Raw genomic sequence first — 19,739 nt, 5'->3', positions numbered from 1 at the left:
GACGCATGGTGCACAGCACTGCATTTGTGTCAGGAGCCCTGGCCTGGGTATTTCTGCCCACCTGTGCTTGCCCCAGCCAGTGCCCTCTTTGATGTCCCCACAGCTTCCTCAGCCCCCACAGACACTGTCCGCAATGATCCTGTGCACCTTCCAGGCCGTCGGGGTAACCGTTAGGTGGGTGCTGGGGTGACAGGCTGTTCATGGCCCTACTTTTTTTACTGTGTCAGGAAAGCATTGTTGGGAGGGACCGTTCATTGTGTGCCATGTTTTGCTCTGGGAAGCTGACCCTTTGTTCTTGGTAATCACAGGCCTCCTCTTGCTCAGCAGAGGGGAGCCAGGTTGTGATTGGGGGTTCAAGCGAAGGCTTTGTAGCAGCTTTGCTCTCAGGCTAATGGGGCAGGAGGGTTTATAGCTGGATCCACTGGCTTCTCAGACATAGGAGGCCAGAGTCCTTCCGTATTGGTCAGTCTTAGGTTAGAAAGATGCTAGGCTCGCCAGGGGCATCTTCTTCTAGAGCCGTGGGAGGGAAGGAAGCTCTCAATCCCATTTATTATGAAGCAACAGCTGTGACAACGTAGCCCCCCCTTTTTATTCTGTGCTCTCTTCAGCCTTTCCCATTCACTTGCGTGTGTGCACCTGCATGTCTGTGTGTGTGTGTCTTTGTGTTTGTTGATGTCTGCGCGTATGTATGTATTCACATCTGTATATGTATATGTGTACACGTACATATTTGTGTGTATGTGAGCATTTAGAGGCGTATATTTGTTTTGAGACAAGATCTCGTTGGATAGCCATGGCTGGGATAGAGATCCTCCTGCCTCTCTGCCTGGGATTAAAGGAGTGTGCTATCACCAGGCATTTAGATTACTATTATTATTTTTAATCAGCCTGTTAGGCAGCATATCCCGAGTGCCCCCTGTATCCTGCCACTGGGTGACTCCCATGGGAACCTGGGCATTATGTCCCTGTCTTGCAGAACTTGCGTGGAGAAGATAGTGAACTTGCAGAGAGCAGATAGTACTGGGAGAAGGGGAATGGGAGGGGCTCAGGGACGAAGAGGTGCCAGGACAGGAGCATCCACAGGAGCATGGGACCTTGGGAGACTAAGCTAAGAGAAGGGCCCAGGCACAGTGTAGAGTGCGGTCAGAGAAAGCCAAGTTTGAAAGCAGACCTCTGGCAGGTAAAATTCCCAGACTAATGGTTGAGGTTTGGAGTGTGTGGGCCACAGGTCTGGATAGGTGTATATCTGCACATCAGCAGCACTGAGACACGTGACTGGGCACAGCTGGCTGGGGAGTCCATTCAGGGGTAGCCTGAGGACTCATCAGAGGTTGAGTCTGGAGCTGTGTTTATGTGCAGCCTGTCCTTGTCCTTGGTGTCTGCCACAGCAAAGAGCAAAGCAGAACCAGTATACATGAAATAAAAATAGCTAAGTGTATAGAGAAAACAGGGAGACATTTAGAAGACAAAAGCATTCGAGGGCTTGAGGACTTATAAGTGGGATTCTGGGCTTTGAAGGTGCTTAGTGTGTGTGCTTAGTGTGTGGGTGTGCTTAGTGTGTTTGTGTGTGTGTGTGTGCTTTAGTGTGTGTGTGTGTGCTTAGCGTGTGTGTGTGTGTGTGTGTGCGCGTGTGCGTGTGCGTGTGCGTGTGTGTGTGTGTGTGTGTGTGTGTGTGTGTGTGTGTGAGACACAGGAAACCTGCCCCTTTCTCTTCACATCAAATCCTGCACTCTCCAGGAGCCCGAGTACTTAGTGCCCCCTTCCCCTCTTTTCCCCAGCATAGATGCCTCCAGGCTTTAGAGAGGCCAGACAAAAGAGAGCCCAGCCTGTCACCTGAATTTTGCAATCCTTCTTTTGAGGCAGCCCCCCCACCCTCCCACCCCTTTGCAGATGCTGGCCTTGGGAACAGACAAAAGGCTGCCTCCCCTAGCCTCCCCTGATTTTCAGGGGCCTGCATTTCTCCAGTGCAGATGGCTCCTGCCCTTATGGAAACCAGAGGCAATATCCTTAAAATGATAAAAGCCCACTCTCAGACTACAGAAAAGAGACCAGTAAGCGTTCCCAGCCAGCTGTGACCAGTTTGTAAAATACACTAGCTTCTGATAACATGATGAGTTACCTCTGCCCAGGTCTGGGAGGCCCCTTTCCCGTCTGACCAAACATTATCAAGCTTGGAGGACAGCATTCCTTTACCCTCTTATGCCGCGGCTTAGAACCCCCACATGCAGTGTTTTCCTTTATAAACCCCCTTCAGTTAGACCTGGGCGCCCACTCTCCTGTTCCACCGGGTTGTGATTCCTGGTGGCTCTTTGGGATTTTTACAATCTAGGCACAACTTATGTAGCATGATTTATTTTGTGCCTTGGCCCTTGAAAGGATCCCCCAGTTGCTAGACTACTGGCCCTTTAAGAATTCTTAGCTATTAGAACTGCTTGATACTATGACTTACAGTATTGATTGCTTGTTGGATTTTGAGGAACAGGATGGGTTTTTAAAAGCCAGCTGAGGCAGAGAAAAGGGGATGAGGGGCTCGAAGAATGAGAGAAGGCAGTTGGTGCAGAAGACATTGTTAGGAGACAGATGAGCCAGGAGAGGCTGAGCAGAGCTGTTAGGGCTCCAACAGTTGTAGTTTGGAGCTGCTGGTATTGGGAACACTGGGAGAAGGGAGTGGGGGTTTTTGTTTGTTTGTGTTTTTTTGTTTTGTTTTTTTTGTTTTTTTTTGTTTTTGAGACAGGGTTTCTCTGTATAGCCCTGGCTGTCCTGGAACTCACTCTGTAGACCAGACTGGCCTTGAACTCAGAAATCTTTGCCTCTGCCTCCCAAGAGCTGGGATTATAGCCATGCACCACCACCACTCAGGAAGGGACTGTTGTTAAGCGGCCGCCTGTTGGGGAACGCAGGGAGGAAAGGTTGGGAGGAGCTTTTGAAGGGGCTGGGCTGGAAACTGGGAGGAGGGCTGGCAGTGAGTTAAGGAACTGATTAGTATTCTAAGAAAGGTAGCCATTTACAAGTGGCATCCATTGTGGAGCAAGGCCGAATGGGAGATTTGATTTTAAGTACCATAGAGCGGGCTGGAGAGATGGCTCAGCGGTGAAGAGCACTGACTGCTCTTCCAGAGGTCCTGAGTTCAAATCCCAGCAACCACATGGTGGCTCACAACCATCTGTAATGAGATCGGATGCCCTCTTCTGGAGTGTCTGAAGACAGCTACAATGTACTTACATATAATAAATAAATAAATCTTTAAAAAAAAAAAAAAGTACCATAGAGCAAAAGGCAGGAAAAGGAGGAATGGATACTTTGTTTCAAAAAGCCCGCAGACTGTTTGCTGAGGCTGTTGTTGGGACATGCCCGCGTGGTTTTCAGCAACAGGTTTCCCCCCCTCTTTTTTTCTTCATTTTGGGCTATTTTGTTTATGAAAAGGTTGAAAGATTGGCTAAGTGACTGGAAATAATATGGGAGCAAATGGAGAATCAAAAAAATGGAGGAAATGGGGAAGCAAGAGGGTTCCTTCCTCTCTCTTTCTGAAAAAGCAACAGAGCTGGCTGTGCAGCTAAAGAAACCCAGAGCAGAGGTGGACAGATTCACAGGTCAGACACAAGAATGGGGAACAAATAGGCTCGTTCCTGGAGACAGAACCAGAGAGTTTCCCCCAGGTAGGAGGGGAAGGAATTGAGTCAGAGGGCAGTCGTGTGAAAAATGTTTCGAAAAGCAGGAGGGTGGACAGATGAGACCCACAGCCCCTTTTGAGGACAGGCAGTCCTGGGTCACAGAGTCACCAGTGTTAATAGATAAAGGTCAGTATGCTGATATACAAGAACATGTTCAGTTTAGCCACAGCTAAAGGTTTTTATTAACTAAGGCGTGGCCTATGATAGTAAAAGACTGCAAGAACAGGATAAGGAAAATATGCCTTTGCACTACCTACTTAGAATAATGGTCAACCTGTAAAAAGGTATCAGTGGAAACTTATTACACAAGGAATGTTAAATAGTCAACTCCATCTCAATATTTTGTGTAAGAGTCTATTTCAATATTTTGTGCAACAGTCGTCGCTAGAAATAATTCCTGCGCAGTTTCCTCAATCTTATTTAACATTATGTGGATGATATTTTATTGACTAATTCTGATGCAGGCACTTTAGAGAGAAAATGTTTTGTGAAACAAAAAGAATTTTGCCTTGTTGGGGTTTGCAGATTGTTTCTGAAAAGAAAAAGTGCAGAGAGGAGATTTTATCCACTATCTAGGTTATAAAATTAGTCAAGGAAAAAAAAAAATCCAACCACAGATCAGAAGAGATCAGTTGTGAAGTCTTAAGGATTTTCAAGATTTTTTTTTTTTTTTTGGATTTGGTTTTTTTTTTTTTTTTTTTTTTTTTTTTTTTTTTTTTGGAGACAGGGTTTCTCTGTGTAGCCCTGGCTGTCCTGGAACTCACTCTGTAGACCAGGCTGGCCTCGAACTCAGAAATCCACCTGCCTCTGCCTCCCAGAGTGCTGGGATTACAGGCGTGTGCCACCACCGCCCAGCTTGATTTTCAAAAATTTAATGGTAGGTATTAATTGGCTACTCCAGTTAGTTGGATTAACCACTCCATTAATGAGTGATTTGTTTCAAATGAGTAATTTGTTTCAAATGTTATAAGGGGATTCAGACTTATATGGTTCAAGACAGCTAATAAAGGAAGGAGGGAAATAGTTAGCCTTAGTCCAACAGAGACTGAGATTCATTTGTGGATCCCAAACTGGACTGTATTGGTTGTTTTCCCTTCTGCACATTCTCTTCCTGAGCTCGTTATGCAAAGGGAAGGTAATAAAGACTTCCTGACTTAGTTATAAAAGGGAAAGAAGATTATGGCAGTGGCCAGGCATAGACCAGACAGAAATCGCAGTGCCCCATACTAATTCTGAGATTTACTTCATTATGGATAATGAATGAAGATTGGCTAAGAGCGTGACCCTCCCTTCATCTGCCCCAGCAGATCTCAAGAACAACAACGCCTTGGTGGTGGCATCAACCCCAGAGGGAAAGCTGGAGCAGGGGCAAGTGCTGAGAGAGGAGGAGGTCTTGCTCTCCTCCGCAGACTCCTGCAAGGAACTGGAAAACCCAGAGGCGGCTGAGTCCGATGCCTCCTGGGAAGTGCTGAGAGAGGAGGAGGTCTCGCTCTCCTCCACAGACTCCTGCAAGGAACTGGAAAACCCAGAGGAATCTGAGTCTGATGCCTCCTGGACGACTCCCATGGTGAGTGAGCCCTGCCTGCTTCGCCTGCTCTCAGTCTCTGCTCTTGCGCCGTTGGCTCTACCTCAAGTGTTTCCCTGATGTGATCTCACTGGAGCCTGGGGTTGGTTGGTTAGCTCTTCGTCACATCACAAAACAAAACAAAAAAACTAGTGAGTTCTGAGCGAATGGAGAGGACAGCACAGAACTGGAGCCTAGACTCTGGGGCCCAGAGGGTAGGAATGCACTTGGAGAAATCCATGTGATCTTCTAGCAAGGAAGGGAAAAAGTCCAAGCCAGGGTCAGTGTATCTTTCATCAGAAAAAAGTCTTTTTTTTCCCCCTTTTTTGGATTTTTTTTGATTTGGTTTTTTTTTGAGACAGGGTGTCTCTGTGTAGCCCTGGCTGTCCAGGAACTCACTCTGTAGACCAGGCTGGCCTTGAATTCAGAAATCTGCCTGCCTCTGCCTCCCAGAGTGCTGGGATTACAGGCGTGTGCCACCACCAACAGGTTTGAAAAAGCCTTAAAGTTTGTCAAGATATGACAAACACTGAGGAATTGCAGTCTGGGAAAATCATGGCAGGGGCGTGGTGGTGGTACCTACCTGTGATCTCAGCACTCAGGAGACAGAGACAGGATCAAGAGTTCAAGTCCAGTCTTGCCTACATTACTGAGTGTGAGGCCAGCTTGGGCTACAGTGAGACTATGTCTCAGCCTCTTCTTTTTTTGGATTTGTTTTTTTTCAAGACAGGGTTTCTCTGTGTAGCCCTGGCTGTCCTGGAACTCACTCTGTAGACCAGGCTGGCCTCGAACTCAGAGATCCGCCTGCCTCTGCCTCCCAGAGTGCTGGGATTACAGGCGTGCGCCATCACCACCCGGCTGTCTCAGCCTCTTAAAGTCTCCCAACCACAGGCTCATAGCAGCTGGGCCTGGTGGAGCGTGCTACCATTTCAGAATTTGAGAAGAGGCAGGATCTTGAGTTCCAGATCAGACTGAAGTACATAGTAACAGAGGAAAACTTTGTATAAAACAAACAACAACAACAACAATAAACCAAACCAAAGATACAATTTGTATCTCAGAATTAGGAAGGAAAATAGCAGAAGGAATAATAGTCAAAAAGGTCACAGATTTGATTTTAAAATATCAATCTTATGCTGTGTATGGTGGTGCACGCCTTTCATCCCAGCTCTCAAGAGGCAGAGGTAGCTGGATCTCTGTGAGTTTAAGGCCAGCTTGTCTACAGAGTGAGTCCCAGGACAGCCAGGGATCTCAAAACAAATAAAAACAAAAATCAGCCTGGTGGCTGGAGAAATGGCTCCGTAGTTTAGTGTACTGGTTGCTGTTCTAGAGGGTCCAGGTTCGAATCCCAGCACCTACATGGTGGCTTACAACTGTCTGTAACTTCAGTTCCAGGGGATTTGACATTCTTTCTTAGCCTCCATGGGTACAAGGCATATATATAGTGCCCATCATGTGATCAGTCTGTCTTAGTTAGGGTTTCATTGTTATGAAGAGTTATCATGGCCAAGGCAACTCTTATAAAGGAAACCATTCAACTTGGGCAGGCTTACAGGTTCAGGGGCTCAGTTCATTATCATCATGGTGGGAAGCATGGCAGTACGCAGGTAGATACGGTGCTGGAGGAGCCAGAGTTCCACATCTTGATCTGAAGGCAGCATAAGATTCCATACTGGACAGAGCTTGAGCATTAGAGACCGCAGAGCCTGCCGCCACAGTGACACAAAAGGTTACACTTCCTAATAGTGCCACTCCCCATGGGCCAAGCATTCAAACACGCGCATCTATGTAAACAAAGAATAGAGTCCTTGCTGCTCTTGCAGAGAACCCAGCATCTCCATGAGGCTGCTCACAACACCAGCTCCACTGGGATCTGTCGCCCTCTTGTGACCTCTGGAGTCACATGCACTCATTACACACAATTACACATAATTAAAAACAAACAAACCTTTCAAGAAGTACTAATGCTAACAAAAATGCCCGGATATGCATGGAGTAGGCTGGAAACGCATGTGTGAGTGCTAATGGACTGTCTGGTGATTGACTTGTGGGGCCCTTGTGTGTGTTCTGACAACCACCATGTGGTCCTTCATCTGCCAGTGCAGTTCAGGGAGTGGCTGTAAGGACAGCATGATGCCTCAGCTGTGTGTTGGGGTGGGCACCAGGAGAGATGGCCTCAGACACCAAGCTTGGGAACCACTGGGCAGCCACACCCCAGCCCCATTGATGGGTCCGTGATGGGGGTCAAGGGATCTTCCTGGCTAGCGGAGCCAGTGGGTGACAAGAGTTGGTCTGCCTCCGTTCTGACTTTTCTGAGGTAGCTTTTCCATGCTGACTAACGGGGAGCTCTTGGCTGATTTTCCGCTTCCTCTCGGCTAGTGGGTTTGTATGTTTTGCAGGCAGGGAAGGAGCGGCTTAGTGGTGGCCAGGTGCTCTGTGCTGATGAGCTAAGCTGCCTGGTGTGAAGTTGTGGGAGTGGCTGGGAGGCTGGGAGGGGTGTGGGTCTGTTCGTCTGCTGAGGGCCAGATCAGGAGGCCTGGCTTGGCTCTTCTGTTGGTGATCTGTCCTTCTGGTATCGCTTGCACTAGACATTGGGAGACTTGCCCATCTGCAGAGCCTTCCTTAGTGTCCCTATACCTCCTGCCATTGGCTATGGACTCTCAAAGGTGCTGGAGAGGTGGCTCATTTCTTGTAAGGAGGTGGCTGCGCCTGGGCCTTCACTGAGATGGAGGTTCCTGAGGCTTTTGCAGGATCAGAGCAGGGAGTAACCTTGCCCTGTGTGAAGGTCGTCATATCTCAACAGGAAGTGGACCCAGAGGTTTTTGTAGATGCTTCAGAGGACACAGCTGGTGGTCCCGAAGGTGCTCAGTGCCCTCCCAGCAAGAGGAAGAAGGAGGAAACAGCCGGGTGTGAGGTCGTGGACACTGAGCAGGTAGCTTGACATCACAGTTTTGCACGTCACTCCCATCCTAGCCTGTGTGCTACCAAGTGTCACTGCCGCAGTCCACGCGCCTGACCCTAATAGGAAGGAAGGCCGGTGAGCGGAGCCATGGCTGGGCGTGGCAGTGGGCTGTGACTGAGGATGTTGACCGCTTGGATTTGGGAGTTCTGATCTAGGGTGTCTGAGGTCAGGGACCAGACGCATGAGGGGCTTCCTTTACTGTGTGCTTGTCTGTAAGAGTCTGTTTGTCTTCTTGTGTCGTTTTGGCAGTGCAGTGACTTAGATAAGAAGGAGAGGAACCTAATGTGAGGTTTGAGCCACTGGAGGCCTTTTGGTTGCAAACCACTGAGCCGCCAGCTAGAACTGGCTGAAGGGAATCTGTTGCTCGGGTCACTGCTAAGTCCTTTGGGCTTGATCAGGAGCTGGGAGAAGGGTCCCTCTACAGCTCTCTCTGCTCTGACCTCCTAGTCTCGCCTGCCTCTCAGCCTCCTGACACCTGTGCTTAGCCACTCTGTGTCCACCTATCCGTCATGCTCTGCCCAGGGAGTGAGAGATCACCTCTGGTGCTTCCTTCAGACCTCATGTGCTGTGACTGGGTTGGGAACCTGACCATGATGGGGCACCATGCGGTGCAATAGGTATTCTGCAAGCTCATAACCCATGAGGGCTCATTCCAGAGCGGGAGCAGAGCTGCGTTCCCCTGCACCACATGGCTGAGAGCTGGGAGATGTGGGATCGGCGAGCTGGGGAGGGGACAGAGGACACAGGTCCCTGTAGTACTAGCAGACAGCCTCCAAGACCTCTTCGTTGATGATGTTGATGATTGGTCATGCCTGATGATGATTGGTCATGCCTGCATGATTGAACCTTGTTGTGCCCTCTGCAACTCTAGACCTGCTTGTTCTATCTGGTCACCAGATAACACAGGGACATCTGTCTCCACCTAACAAGAGAGACAACTGAGGCTCATAGTGGGTTAGTAAGCCATCTAGGGTCACCTGACTAGCTGGGTGGGAACTCAGGTCCCTCAAGTACAGCCCAGCTGTCACCTTGTCCTGACTTAAACTTGAGACTTGGGTGAGGCTGACATAGCACGGTGTCCTCTCTTTCTCTCAGACACAGAGGCTGTTATTGGTGCCTGCTAAAGGTCTGTGGCCTGCTCTGTCATCAGGTGACCAACCATCTCCTGCTTTCTCTGTACTTGACCCATCTGTGCCTCAGGGCTAACGTTTGTCTCAGGGTCACCACTAGGTGTCACTTATCCCACTTGCAGACACCCTCTCTGCAGTAGCCGGAACCAGGTTCATCTTACAGGATCGGCCTCTGTACCAATGAGACCAGTCTTGGAAGGAAGGCTGTGTGCCCTCCGGCTCTGCCATGAGTCCAGCCCAGAACAAGGCTCAGGTGGTGTCAGCTTGCTCAGCGGAGATGTTGAGGGGAAGGCATCAGAGCAAGGACAAGGGTTCAGGGCTGGGTGGAAAAACGGAAGCAGGTCTTTTGGGCAGTCAAGGGCAGGCCCTGCCTTTGTGACTCGCTGCTCATCCAGAAGGAAAGTCCGATTCTAGCGTGGCCCGAAGACCCTCCCACCTGGCTCTTAGTCTTTTTTTTTTGTTTGTTTTTTGAGACAGGGTTTCTCTGTGTAGTCCTGGCTGTCCTGGAACTCACTCTGTAGACCAGGCTGGCCTCGAACTCAGAAATCTGCCTGCCTCTGCCTCCCAGAGTGCTGGGATTACAGGTGTGCGCCACCATCCCCGGCTCCAAGGTAACTCTTATAAGGACAACATTTAATTGGGGCTGGCTTACAGGTTCAAAGCCACAGTCTATTACCAAGGTGGAAACATGGCAGCATCTAGGCAGGCCTGGTGCAGGAGGAGCTGAGGGTTCTACACCTTCATCTGAAGGCTGCTAGAAGACTGGCTCCCACTTGGTTAGGAGGAGAAGGAGGAGGGTGTCTTTGGCCACGCCCACAGTGACTCAGCTATTCCAACAGGGCCACACCTCCTAATAGTGCCACTCCCTTGGCCAAGCCACCGCAACCCTCTTTTAGTTCACTGCCATTTTGTACCATGCAGTGCACCGGCATCATGTGTGGGAAGCCTGTGAAGGTTGCTAATGTCCAAAAGGGGGCCCCAGGCGAATCCTCTGAGAAGTGAGACTGAGTGAGACTCAGGCTCTGGCAGGGTGTGGCCCTGCCTCCTGCTCTGCCGCCCTCGCCCTTTGTTCAGTTCTGCTCTGCCCAAGCTAATGATGTAGGCTCAGTGGTTAAGAGCACGTGTTGATCTTGCAAAGGACCCGGGTTCGACTCCCAGCACCCATGTGGAGGCTCAACACTTCCAAGGGCACCAGGCACACACATGCTGCATAGACACACATGCAGGCCCGACTGTCATAGATACAACATGATAAGAAGCTGCGGATGCTATAGGTCTAAGGCGTGGTTTGGACATCCAGCTCCGCCTGCTTGAGCGTTTGTACAGGAGCCTGGAGAGGGGTGCCTGGGTTGTGGAGACTCTGAGGAGTAAACAAATATCTCTGTTTAGAGTAAAAAGGAGAAGAGGAGGAGGAAGAGACAGGGCACCATCTCTTCCTCAGCGGCACCTTCCTCTGGCCTCTGGAGTCTGGACATGCCTTCAAGCCCTGGATCCCACGCCTCAGCCTTGCCCCAGAACCAAGCCCAGCAGGGTTGTGCAGCCGGCCAGCCTGGGCATTCCCTGGACACAGAGAAGGTGCCAATGGAGAAGGATGGCCCTGTGCATGCCGAGGGCAGCGGTGGCCCTGTGCAGGGTCAGGCTGCGGACCTCACGGATGCTCAGAGCAACCCTGCTCCCACTGACCACACGGAAGTGAAGGACCTCAATACCTCTAAGCCCTCAGCGGACAAGGGTCTGCCCCTAGAGGGGGACCCAGCCCTTGCTGCCGTTGAAGACCACCCTAAGATGACTGCTTCCCAGAAGGCCCCATTACCTGAGTCTAAGGGGGAGACATCTGGACAAGCTGATAAAGTGTTGGTGAGTGTGAAGCAGGCTGGAGGGGTGCAGCAGGGGCGGGGCTGTAGACGGGCGTGTCTATGGAGGTAGGCGCTGTCTTATGCCCTTGGCTGTGTCTGGTGGGTCTGAGGTCTCTACCTGTTCAGGCACTTTCTTCTCTGACAGGGCAGGGCGGGACTCCCCTCTCAGTTACTCCCCTATAGCTGGTGCCTACTGAAGCCAGAGCCAAAGCATTTCATTTTGTCCCTCTGACTCAAGGCTTGGGTGGTCTCTCTTTATTCCAGCCAGTTGATGCTGCAGCCAATCCGATGAAGAAAGCCGGGAAAGAAACAAGAGCCGATGCTCAGAACCAGAAACTGGCACCTGTGAGCCCTGCTGCCTCCAAGGATGGAGACCAGGTCAGAGGCTTGACTTGCTGGGAGGATTCCAGCATGCAGGGCTGGCTCCTCTTGTGTCTCGTGTCAGTCATAGCTTCTTCCACCTGTCATCCCTGGATGACAGCTCAGTGTTTGTGAAGATGTCACGCGGGACGCAGAGCCTGTCTCCGTGGAGCTCCCATGCTAGACAGAAGTAGCATGTTTTTTTTTATTTTTTTATTTTTTATTTTTTATTTTTTTGGTTTTTTGGATTCTGGTTTTTTTGAGACAGGGTTTCTCTGTGTAGCCCTGGCTGTCCTGGAACTCACTCTGTAGACCAGGCTGGCCTCAAACTCAGAAATCTGCCTGCCTCTCTGCCTCCCAGAGTGCTGGGATTACAGGCGTGCGCCACCACGCCCGGCTCAGAAGTAGGATGGAAGAAACATCCTACTGAAAACCAGCAGGCTGCTGTGCCTGAGGAAACATGTGGCCAGTCCTGGAGGCCCTGGGGGAAAGCTGGTTCGTGTCCTGAGAGGAGGCAGCTCCCTCGGCCTGGGTGGTCGGGTGAGACCTGGGGGGAGGTACCGTGGGAGGAGAGACCAGACGTGAGGGTTGAGCCATACACACTGGAAAGGGCCCTGACAGGGAATGGCATGTGCCAAGGCCCTAAGGTAGAACGTGGTGGGCCTGTTCTTAGAGATGAGGGATAGACGGGCTGTGAGCAAGGTTGGAGAGAGCGAGACTCCTGCAGGTTGTGGTAAGTCGGCCAGAAGGCCCAAGGATGGGCCTGGTCGATGTGGGCCACGCTGGTCCTAAGCTCTAGGACTTAATTGCTTGTTCCAGGAAGCTGAGCTCAAGGGCAAGGCGGCCACCCCGGTTAGGAGAAGTAATGAAAGTGGGAACACCCAGCCAGAAGGTCAGAAGAAGCCTGGAGAGGTCAGAACGTATACAGCAGCAGTGAAAAGCAAAAACCAACAGGCTGCTGTGCCAGAGGCCGTGAGGTAGGACGTGGGCCGTGAGGTAGGGTGCAGGCCATGAGGTAGGGTGCGGGCCGTGAGGTAGGGCACCGCTGAGCAGTGTGCTCTGCCAGCTCCGGCCCTATCCAGCCTGCATCTCCTGTCAGTGCCCTCCCGGGACACCAGTCAAAAGCCCTCCCTTCCTGGTACCTAGGCCTCATAGTCAATGTGATCCTAAGGAACTGTCCCGGATGAAGTCACACTGCTGTCCTGGCCCACCCCATCCCACACCCACTATCCCTTGCTGCTAGGTCCGTGTGTCTGAACCTGAATGTCTGGCACACACACTTAGGTGTGTTGACACACAGCAGAGAAATAAGGATGCTGTGTGCACATGTGTGTGTGCATGCCTACATGTGTGCACATGTATGTGTGTGTACCTGAATGTGTGCACGTGTGCGAGCACGTGCCTGGATATGTGCACATGTTTGTGTGTGTGCCTGAATGTATGCACATGTGTATGTGCATGCCTGCATGTGTGCACATGTATGTGTGTGTGCCTGAATGTCTGCACATGTGTGTGTGTGTGCCTGCATGCATGCATGCACCCTGGCAGCTAGTGTTTCCTTCTTGTTCTTCCCAGCACACTTAGCCCAGGGGACAGAGTCACTGTGTACTTCCATGCTATTGTCTCCCGTCACTTTGGATTCAATCCGGACGAGCACAGAGTGTATGTCAGAGGGGGAGAAGGACTTGGACAGAAAAGCTGGACTGATGCTTGTGAGATGCACTACACCCAGTGAGTATCCGTGGGCTTGCAGCTGTCCCTCACAGGGCGTTTGTCAGTCAGTAGTCATGTGACAAACGGCACTCCACACTTACTTACTTTGCTTTCTTCTCTTTTTTCCTTTTTCTTTTCTTTTGTTTTGCTTATTTGAAAATAATAAGCAAAATTCCTTATTCTTTTGCCCTGGCTGGCCTAGAACTCACAATAATCCTCCTGCCTCATCAGCCTCTTGAGGTTGAGATTATAGATATGGACCACCAAGATTGGTGGAAAATAAGTGTTTCTTGTTTAATTTTTTTAGACAGCGTTTTTTCTGTGTAGCTGTCCTGGAACTCACTCTGTAGACCAGGCTGGCCACGAACTGCAGATGGCCTGCATCTGCGTCGTGAATGCTGAGATTAAAGGTGTGAGCCACCACTGCCTGGGTTGAAAATGAATGTTTCAGATTCCTTCTCCAGCATGCATTTCTTTCTGGGTTCTGGCTGGAAATGCCCTTAAAACCACTATAGTCCTGGGCTTGGCTATCGTGGCATGTTCTCTGGTAAATGGCTGTATTATGTTCCTCCACAGAGACCTGCATGACCTTGGGTTTCTTATCGAGGGCAAAATGGACATTCCCAGACAGAGCTTAGACAAACCCATCCCTTATAAGTATGTCATTCACCGTGGTGGCGGTAGCAAGGTTACCGTGGAATATGAGTTCATCTATGAACAGGCAGAGAAGAAAGGGGAGCACGTGAACCGTTGTCTGCAGGTTGCCTCTGCCTGCCTGGGCAGTGGAGGTAAGCCGTCTCGACCCCCGAGCGGGTTGGCTCCCTGGCTGCTGGGGGAGCAGACGTCAGGGCTGGGGTCCTCTGCTTCCTCTGGTGTCCCTTCATCTTGATGCTGCTTCCTTTGGCTGGGGCTTTCAGAAGGTCCCTGTGTTCTGCTGCTCGCAGCCTCTTCAGCCTCACAGCCCCGTGTCCTCCTTTCTCGGGCCACAGAACCGTGGAGGAATTGCCCAGCCATGTGCCACATCCGTGTCTTGTCCCTTCTGTCAGAGGCCAGAGTCTTGAGTTATTTTACTACTCGGTGCATTGTTGGAATTGATAAAGCAGCACTTGGGATGGAGTGTGTGTGTGTGTGTGTGTGTGTGTGTGTGTGTTTACACCACAAGAAGCCAGGCCATGCTTGTGGTCAGAGGACAATTTATTAGGTGTGACAGCAGGTACCTTTATCAACTGAGTTGTCTCCACAGATCCCATAATTTTAAAAAAAAAAATTTTTTTTTTAAGATTTATGTATTTGAGTACACTGTAGGTATTTTCAGACAGACCAGGAGAGGGCATCAGATCCCATAATGGATAGTTGTGAGACATCATGTGGTTGCTGAGATTTGAACTCAGGACCTTTGGAAGAGCAGTCAGGTCAGTGCTCTTTTTTTTTGTTGTTGTTGTTTTGTTTTTTTGTTTTTTTTGGAGACAGGGTTTCTCTGTATAGCTCTGGCTGTCCTGGAATTTACTCTGTAGACCAGGCTAGTCTCGAACTCAGAAATACACCTGCCTCTGCCTCCCAGAGTGCTGGGATTACAGGCGTGCGCCACCACCGCCCGGCCCCATAATTGCTTTTTAAAGACAAGATTTGATTATGTTATCTAGGCTGGTCTTTAAATTTTTGTTTTACATTTATTTTTTGCAAGATGGATTGTTTTCATTTTATGTATATGTGTGTGTGAGTGCTTATGTATTATGGGGGGCAGGGAGGGGACATGGCCAAGGTCAGCAGAGTGTTAATCAGACAGTGTTGGTAATGAGAACGCAGTATTCCTCAGACACAGCTGCTTGAAGACTTGGGGCCCCTGAAACTTCTCTGGAGCCACCGGCTCAGCCCTGGAATGGCTCTGCCACATTCACCTCTGGACAAGGACACAAAACTAAACTTTCCTCTGTCCTCTCACTGGGGCCTCTGAGGAAGTCTTGGGTTGTTCTAGCTCTTCACATGTACATGTAGGTGTGTGTGCCTCACGTGCGTGCGCAGAAGCCAGAAGAGGGCATCAGATCCCCTAGGCCTGGACATGCAGGCTGCTGTGAGCCATCACGTGGGTGCAGCCAATGCCCTTAACTGCTGAGCCACCAGTCAGCTGGTTTTATTTTTTTTAGATTGGCCATGGCTGTATAATCAAAGAGGACCCTAAGTTTCTGGTCCTTTGGCTGCACCTGTCAGTCACTTGGATTGCTAGTGGGCTTCTGTCCTCCATGTTTATACGGTGCAGGGGATCCAGGACTTTATAGTGCTAAAGCAGCCACTCTAGCAGTGAGCTAGCTATACGCCCTGCCCAGGGTTCCCATTGCTGATTTGGGCTGAATAGGTACATTCCTGTGCTTCCTGATAGTGAGCTGAGTTTTCCCTTCTCCCTGCCTCCAGCTGTTCTCATGCACTCTCCCTTCTGGGGGAGGCCAGGCCTCAGGGATTTGCAGCTCACTTGTGAATGAAGATGAATGCAATATTCTGCATATATTAATTAGTGCTGGGAATTAATACGGCCATAGTTATTCCTTAACCAGCTAGTTCTCCAAATAACTACACAGAGACCTTTTAATACTTCAGCGCTGAGACCTTAGCTGGGCAGACTCTCAAGTAAGTCATCTAAGTTAACCTGACCACCTAGCTCCATCAAGAGAGGTGGCTACCCATACCCTCCAGGCCCATAGTTCCTCGTCTCTCTTTATGTCTCCCAGTGATAACGCCCTTCTTCTTTCTTCTCTCCAGAGTTCCTAGCTCCCTCCCAGGAAATCTGGCCACCTCTCTCTACTGCTAAATCACAGGCTTTAATTTTTTATTTACCAATTAACGTAGAAAGCAAGGTTTACACTGCAAAAGCTGGTTTGCATGAGAATTCCCCATTGGCAAACACATCTATCAGTCCAGAATTTATCATTTGAATGCATTGCGGCACCAGGCCAACCCCAGCACCCATATGAGGTCTTTCTATCCCCTCAGACTGGCATCAGTATGATGACATAATCTGCATGAAGCCTCCTGGACGGATCCAACAAACCGTGAACCGCTTTTTCACCGATAGCACGAGAAAGGAACTGGTGAAAGGGAAGAAGCAGGCTGCTGTGGTCATGCTGGACCGCATCTTCAGCGTGCTACAGCCCTGGAGTGTCATCAACCTGCAGAGCTTCATGACCCAGTTCCGCCAGTTTTACTCGGTCATCCGAGAGCCCATGATTCACGACGGCCGTGCGAGGAAATGGTCTTCTCTGCAATATGAGGAGAAGGAGGTACCCACTTCCCACTGTTACCAGCAGCTCTGGAGTGGACCGGCCGTGTCCCTTGACCATCTAGAGGCTGCATGACCCCTGCACTGAGTGGGCCAAGTACCGTTTATGGGCAGGATGACTTCATGCCCTCCTCCTCTTCAAGGGGTTCCTCTGTGCACCTCCTCCAGGATTTGTCCTGATCTCTCAGAAAGGGCGGGCTCCTCATTTCACCTTACCTACCCTCCCTGTGGTGTGGCTGTCTCTAGGATGCCACCTCCCCACATCCCCACCCTGCAGGGCTGGGACTGAGCAACTGTGTGCTTCAGTGGCGCAGCAGGGGAGAGGCATGTGCTCCTCGGCAGTGCTCCGTGCTCTGGTGTCACGGTCCCTGGAGGTTACCTGCATGCTCACACATCTTTCCCTCCTGGGACCAGGTGAGGATGAATCTGTGGGAGCACGTGAAAAAGCAGATGGCCCCGTTCCTGGTGAGGAAGAGTGGGGAGTCTCTTCCTGCCAGCTGCCCTGTGAGGAGTAAGCTGGTGCTGGGCCTCAGCATCCTCTTCATGTTGGAAGCAGTTGACTTTACTGTACCCAAAAATGACCTGGATGCATTGTGCTATATCCTCATTCCGAGCACTGACTCGCCAGAAGCCCTCCATAGGGACCTGAGCCCTGTCCTCAGCACGCCTCAAAGGTATTTCCTGTTATTTCTTAATTTACGTGTCTGGGTGTTTCAGCTGCATGTATGTTTGTGCCCATGTGCATGCCTGGTGCCCACGGAGGCTGGAAGGTGTTGGATCTCCTGGAAATGGAGTTACAGACAGCCTGAGCCACTGTGTGGATACTGGGAACTAAACTTGGGTCCACTGCAGGAGAAACGATGCTCTTAGCTGTGGAGCCTTCTCTCCAGCTCCAGCTCTCCTTACTTTTTGTGATAGAGCCTCACTCCATAGCCCCAGTTGCTCGCTTGGACTTGAGATGTCTGCGCTAAGCTTGCTGAGTGCTAGGCTTTGGCTGTGAACTGCACGCCTGCTCATCGAACATTGGGTAGTGCTGCAGTCCCGGGTCTGCAATCCCGGGTGTCTGGCCGGCTGCGGTGGGGGAATCCTTTGAGCCTATGAATCTGAAGCCAGACTGGGCGTCTCAGTAAAGGGGTACATGGAGTACGAGACCAGCTTTCCGTGCCTGCACGCGTGTCTCAGCATCCACGGAGCCTCGGGATGTGTTTCTTGCAGCTCTCCCTGGGCCACTTGGGTTAGGAAGCTTGTTATCCCTGCTGGGTCACAGCAGATTTGGAGGCGACCTCCGTGAGCACAGTGATCCTGGCTTGGGCTTTCACAGCATCGCTTGAGGCTGGTTTGATAGGACTTGAAAGTCCCATCAGGCAGCCTTCCCTGGGCAGCTCTAGCTTGGCTTCCTGTGGTTTAGACATTCCTTCAGCTCTGCAGTGCAGAAGGAGAGGGTTCTCATAGGATCTGCTCTGGTAGGATCTGCTCTGGGATTCATCGAGGGTTGCTTTACAAGTGGGGCTGGAATACCCTGTGTTTCTTTTATGACAGAACCAACTCCTGGTGTGGACCCTGTCCAGCCATGCAATGTCCCTTGGGCTCAGAGGGTGGTGGTCCCAGACCACTGGGACATCCTCCCTTCACTGGTTCCTTCATTCCCTTCTAGATGGCGTCCATACTTGACACACCTGTGCGTCAGGTGCATAGACGAGAGGTGTGACCGCTGGCTGGGTATCTTACCTATCCTGCACTACTGTATGCAGCAGTCTCCACCCAGGAAGACCTCCAAGAGCCAGCCTGAGGACACCTGGGCAGGCCTTGAAGGAATCTTCTTCTCACAGTTTCGGGACAAAGCACCCACTAGGTAAGCTGAAGAGCTGCACTGCTGACACCAATCCCAGATCCACAGGCTGCACACTGAGCCTGTTCCTGTCTCGGAGGACAGCAAGAACAAGCGCCCTTTAACATCAACATAGTTATGAAGAAAAATTTAACTGTCAGCAGGCACGGAGGCGGGGCTGTGCGCATTTCAGTGCCAATGACTACACGGGTGTTTTGTGTGCTTTAGGAGTACTGGTGAAGCCGGGTGGTTGTGGTGGCAGTGCACGCCTTCACTTGGGAGGTGGAGGCCGGTGGAGCTCTGGGTGCAAGGCCACCCTGGAATACAGAGTGCGTTCCAGGGCGGCCAGCGACACGCAGAGAATCCTGTCTTGGAAAACAACAAAACAAGCAAACAAAAAGAGCACTGGAAGCAAGCCAAGCGGCCAATTATCTATTTATTGTTTGCAACCTACTATTGTCACCATCTAGGATTTTGCTACGCATTAGGTTGGTCGTGTGCTCTCGGGAGGTTGATGCCGGCCTTGTCAAGGGTGCCCTAGCTTTGCTGCAGCAGTCCCCTGTTGTGACTTGAGTCATTTCTGCTGTTTTTGTAGTAAGGTGCTTTGATAAGTATTGATTCTATTCTCTCCCTAGTTATTTCATGTGTGTGTGTGTGTGTGTGTGTGTGTGTGTGTTCTGGGGCTCAGAGGATAACCTCTGGTATTGGTCCTTTCTTCCATGTGGTGTCTCTGTTTTTCTCTCAGTGTGCATATCCAGGTGGCTAGCCTGACCAAGCCAGCTCAGTCAGTCACCAGGTTCTCCAGGGCAGGAGCAAGGATTAAAAAGAAAAAGACAATTAATTAGACAACACTGCAGCATGACTCTAGCCAGTTCTGAGGCTGAGGCACATTGACTTTTTCCCAATCTGCTTTTATACCATTTTAATGACATGCAAATGATAAGGTTATCTAGGTTAAGGAACAAACAAGACAATAAACACAAATAGTAAGGAACAAGCAAGGCAATAAACAATGTCCCTTGATCCCTGTTTCTAAGGGCTATGACCTAGATACCTGAGCCTTCTTTCCTGTCCTAGCCCAAAGTCATAATTCTTGTCTGATGCCTACTTCTTTGTTCAGTCAGATTCCTGCCTGAGCTTACTTCTCTGTCCTGGCCTATTATGAGATTCCTGCTTGAAGCTTACTTCCTCGTCCTGTTCCAATGTCTTTTAAATTCTTGCCAAGCGGCCCCACCACAAGCCCATGATTTTCTGGGCATTATCCTGTCTGTACTCTTCACAGGACGCAGCACTGGGATTACAAATGCACATGCTGTGTGTCTGGCTTCTACAGATACTTGAATGCGGGTCCTCACAACTGCACAGCCAGCATCTTCACACCCAC

General features: G+C 50.4%; 1 protein-coding gene across 6 annotated transcripts in view; it reads left to right on the top strand.

The window, feature by feature from the left end:
* The window catches only part of Rnf213 (ring finger protein 213), a 97,053-nt gene that overhangs the window by 6,271 nt on the left and 71,043 nt on the right, over positions 1–19,739 (top strand). For 2 of the 6 annotated variants that reach the window (XM_052194816.1, XM_052194815.1), the window contains 10 exons: positions 4,976–5,238; positions 8,039–8,167; positions 10,717–11,184; positions 11,448–11,561; positions 12,363–12,520; positions 13,119–13,274; positions 13,833–14,044; positions 16,242–16,528; positions 16,942–17,201; positions 18,182–18,379. In XM_052194816.1, coding sequence (XP_052050776.1) covers positions 4,976–5,238; positions 8,039–8,167; positions 10,717–11,184; positions 11,448–11,561; positions 12,363–12,520; positions 13,119–13,274; positions 13,833–14,044; positions 16,242–16,528; positions 16,942–17,201; positions 18,182–18,379 — 2,245 coding nt within the window. The remainder of the gene's footprint in view (positions 1–4,975; positions 5,239–8,038; positions 8,168–10,716; positions 11,185–11,447; positions 11,562–12,362; positions 12,521–13,118; positions 13,275–13,832; positions 14,045–16,241; positions 16,529–16,941; positions 17,202–18,181; positions 18,380–19,739) is intronic. The other 4 variants (XM_052194818.1, XM_052194817.1, XM_052194821.1 and 1 more) reach the window with 4 other exon arrangements.

This window comes from Apodemus sylvaticus, chromosome 10 (genome assembly GCF_947179515.1).
Source record: "Apodemus sylvaticus chromosome 10, mApoSyl1.1, whole genome shotgun sequence".
Taxonomy (NCBI): domain Eukaryota; kingdom Metazoa; phylum Chordata; class Mammalia; order Rodentia; family Muridae; genus Apodemus; species Apodemus sylvaticus.
The sequence above is the reverse complement of the archived record's forward strand: the minus strand, read 5'-3'. Positions and strand labels throughout refer to the sequence as shown.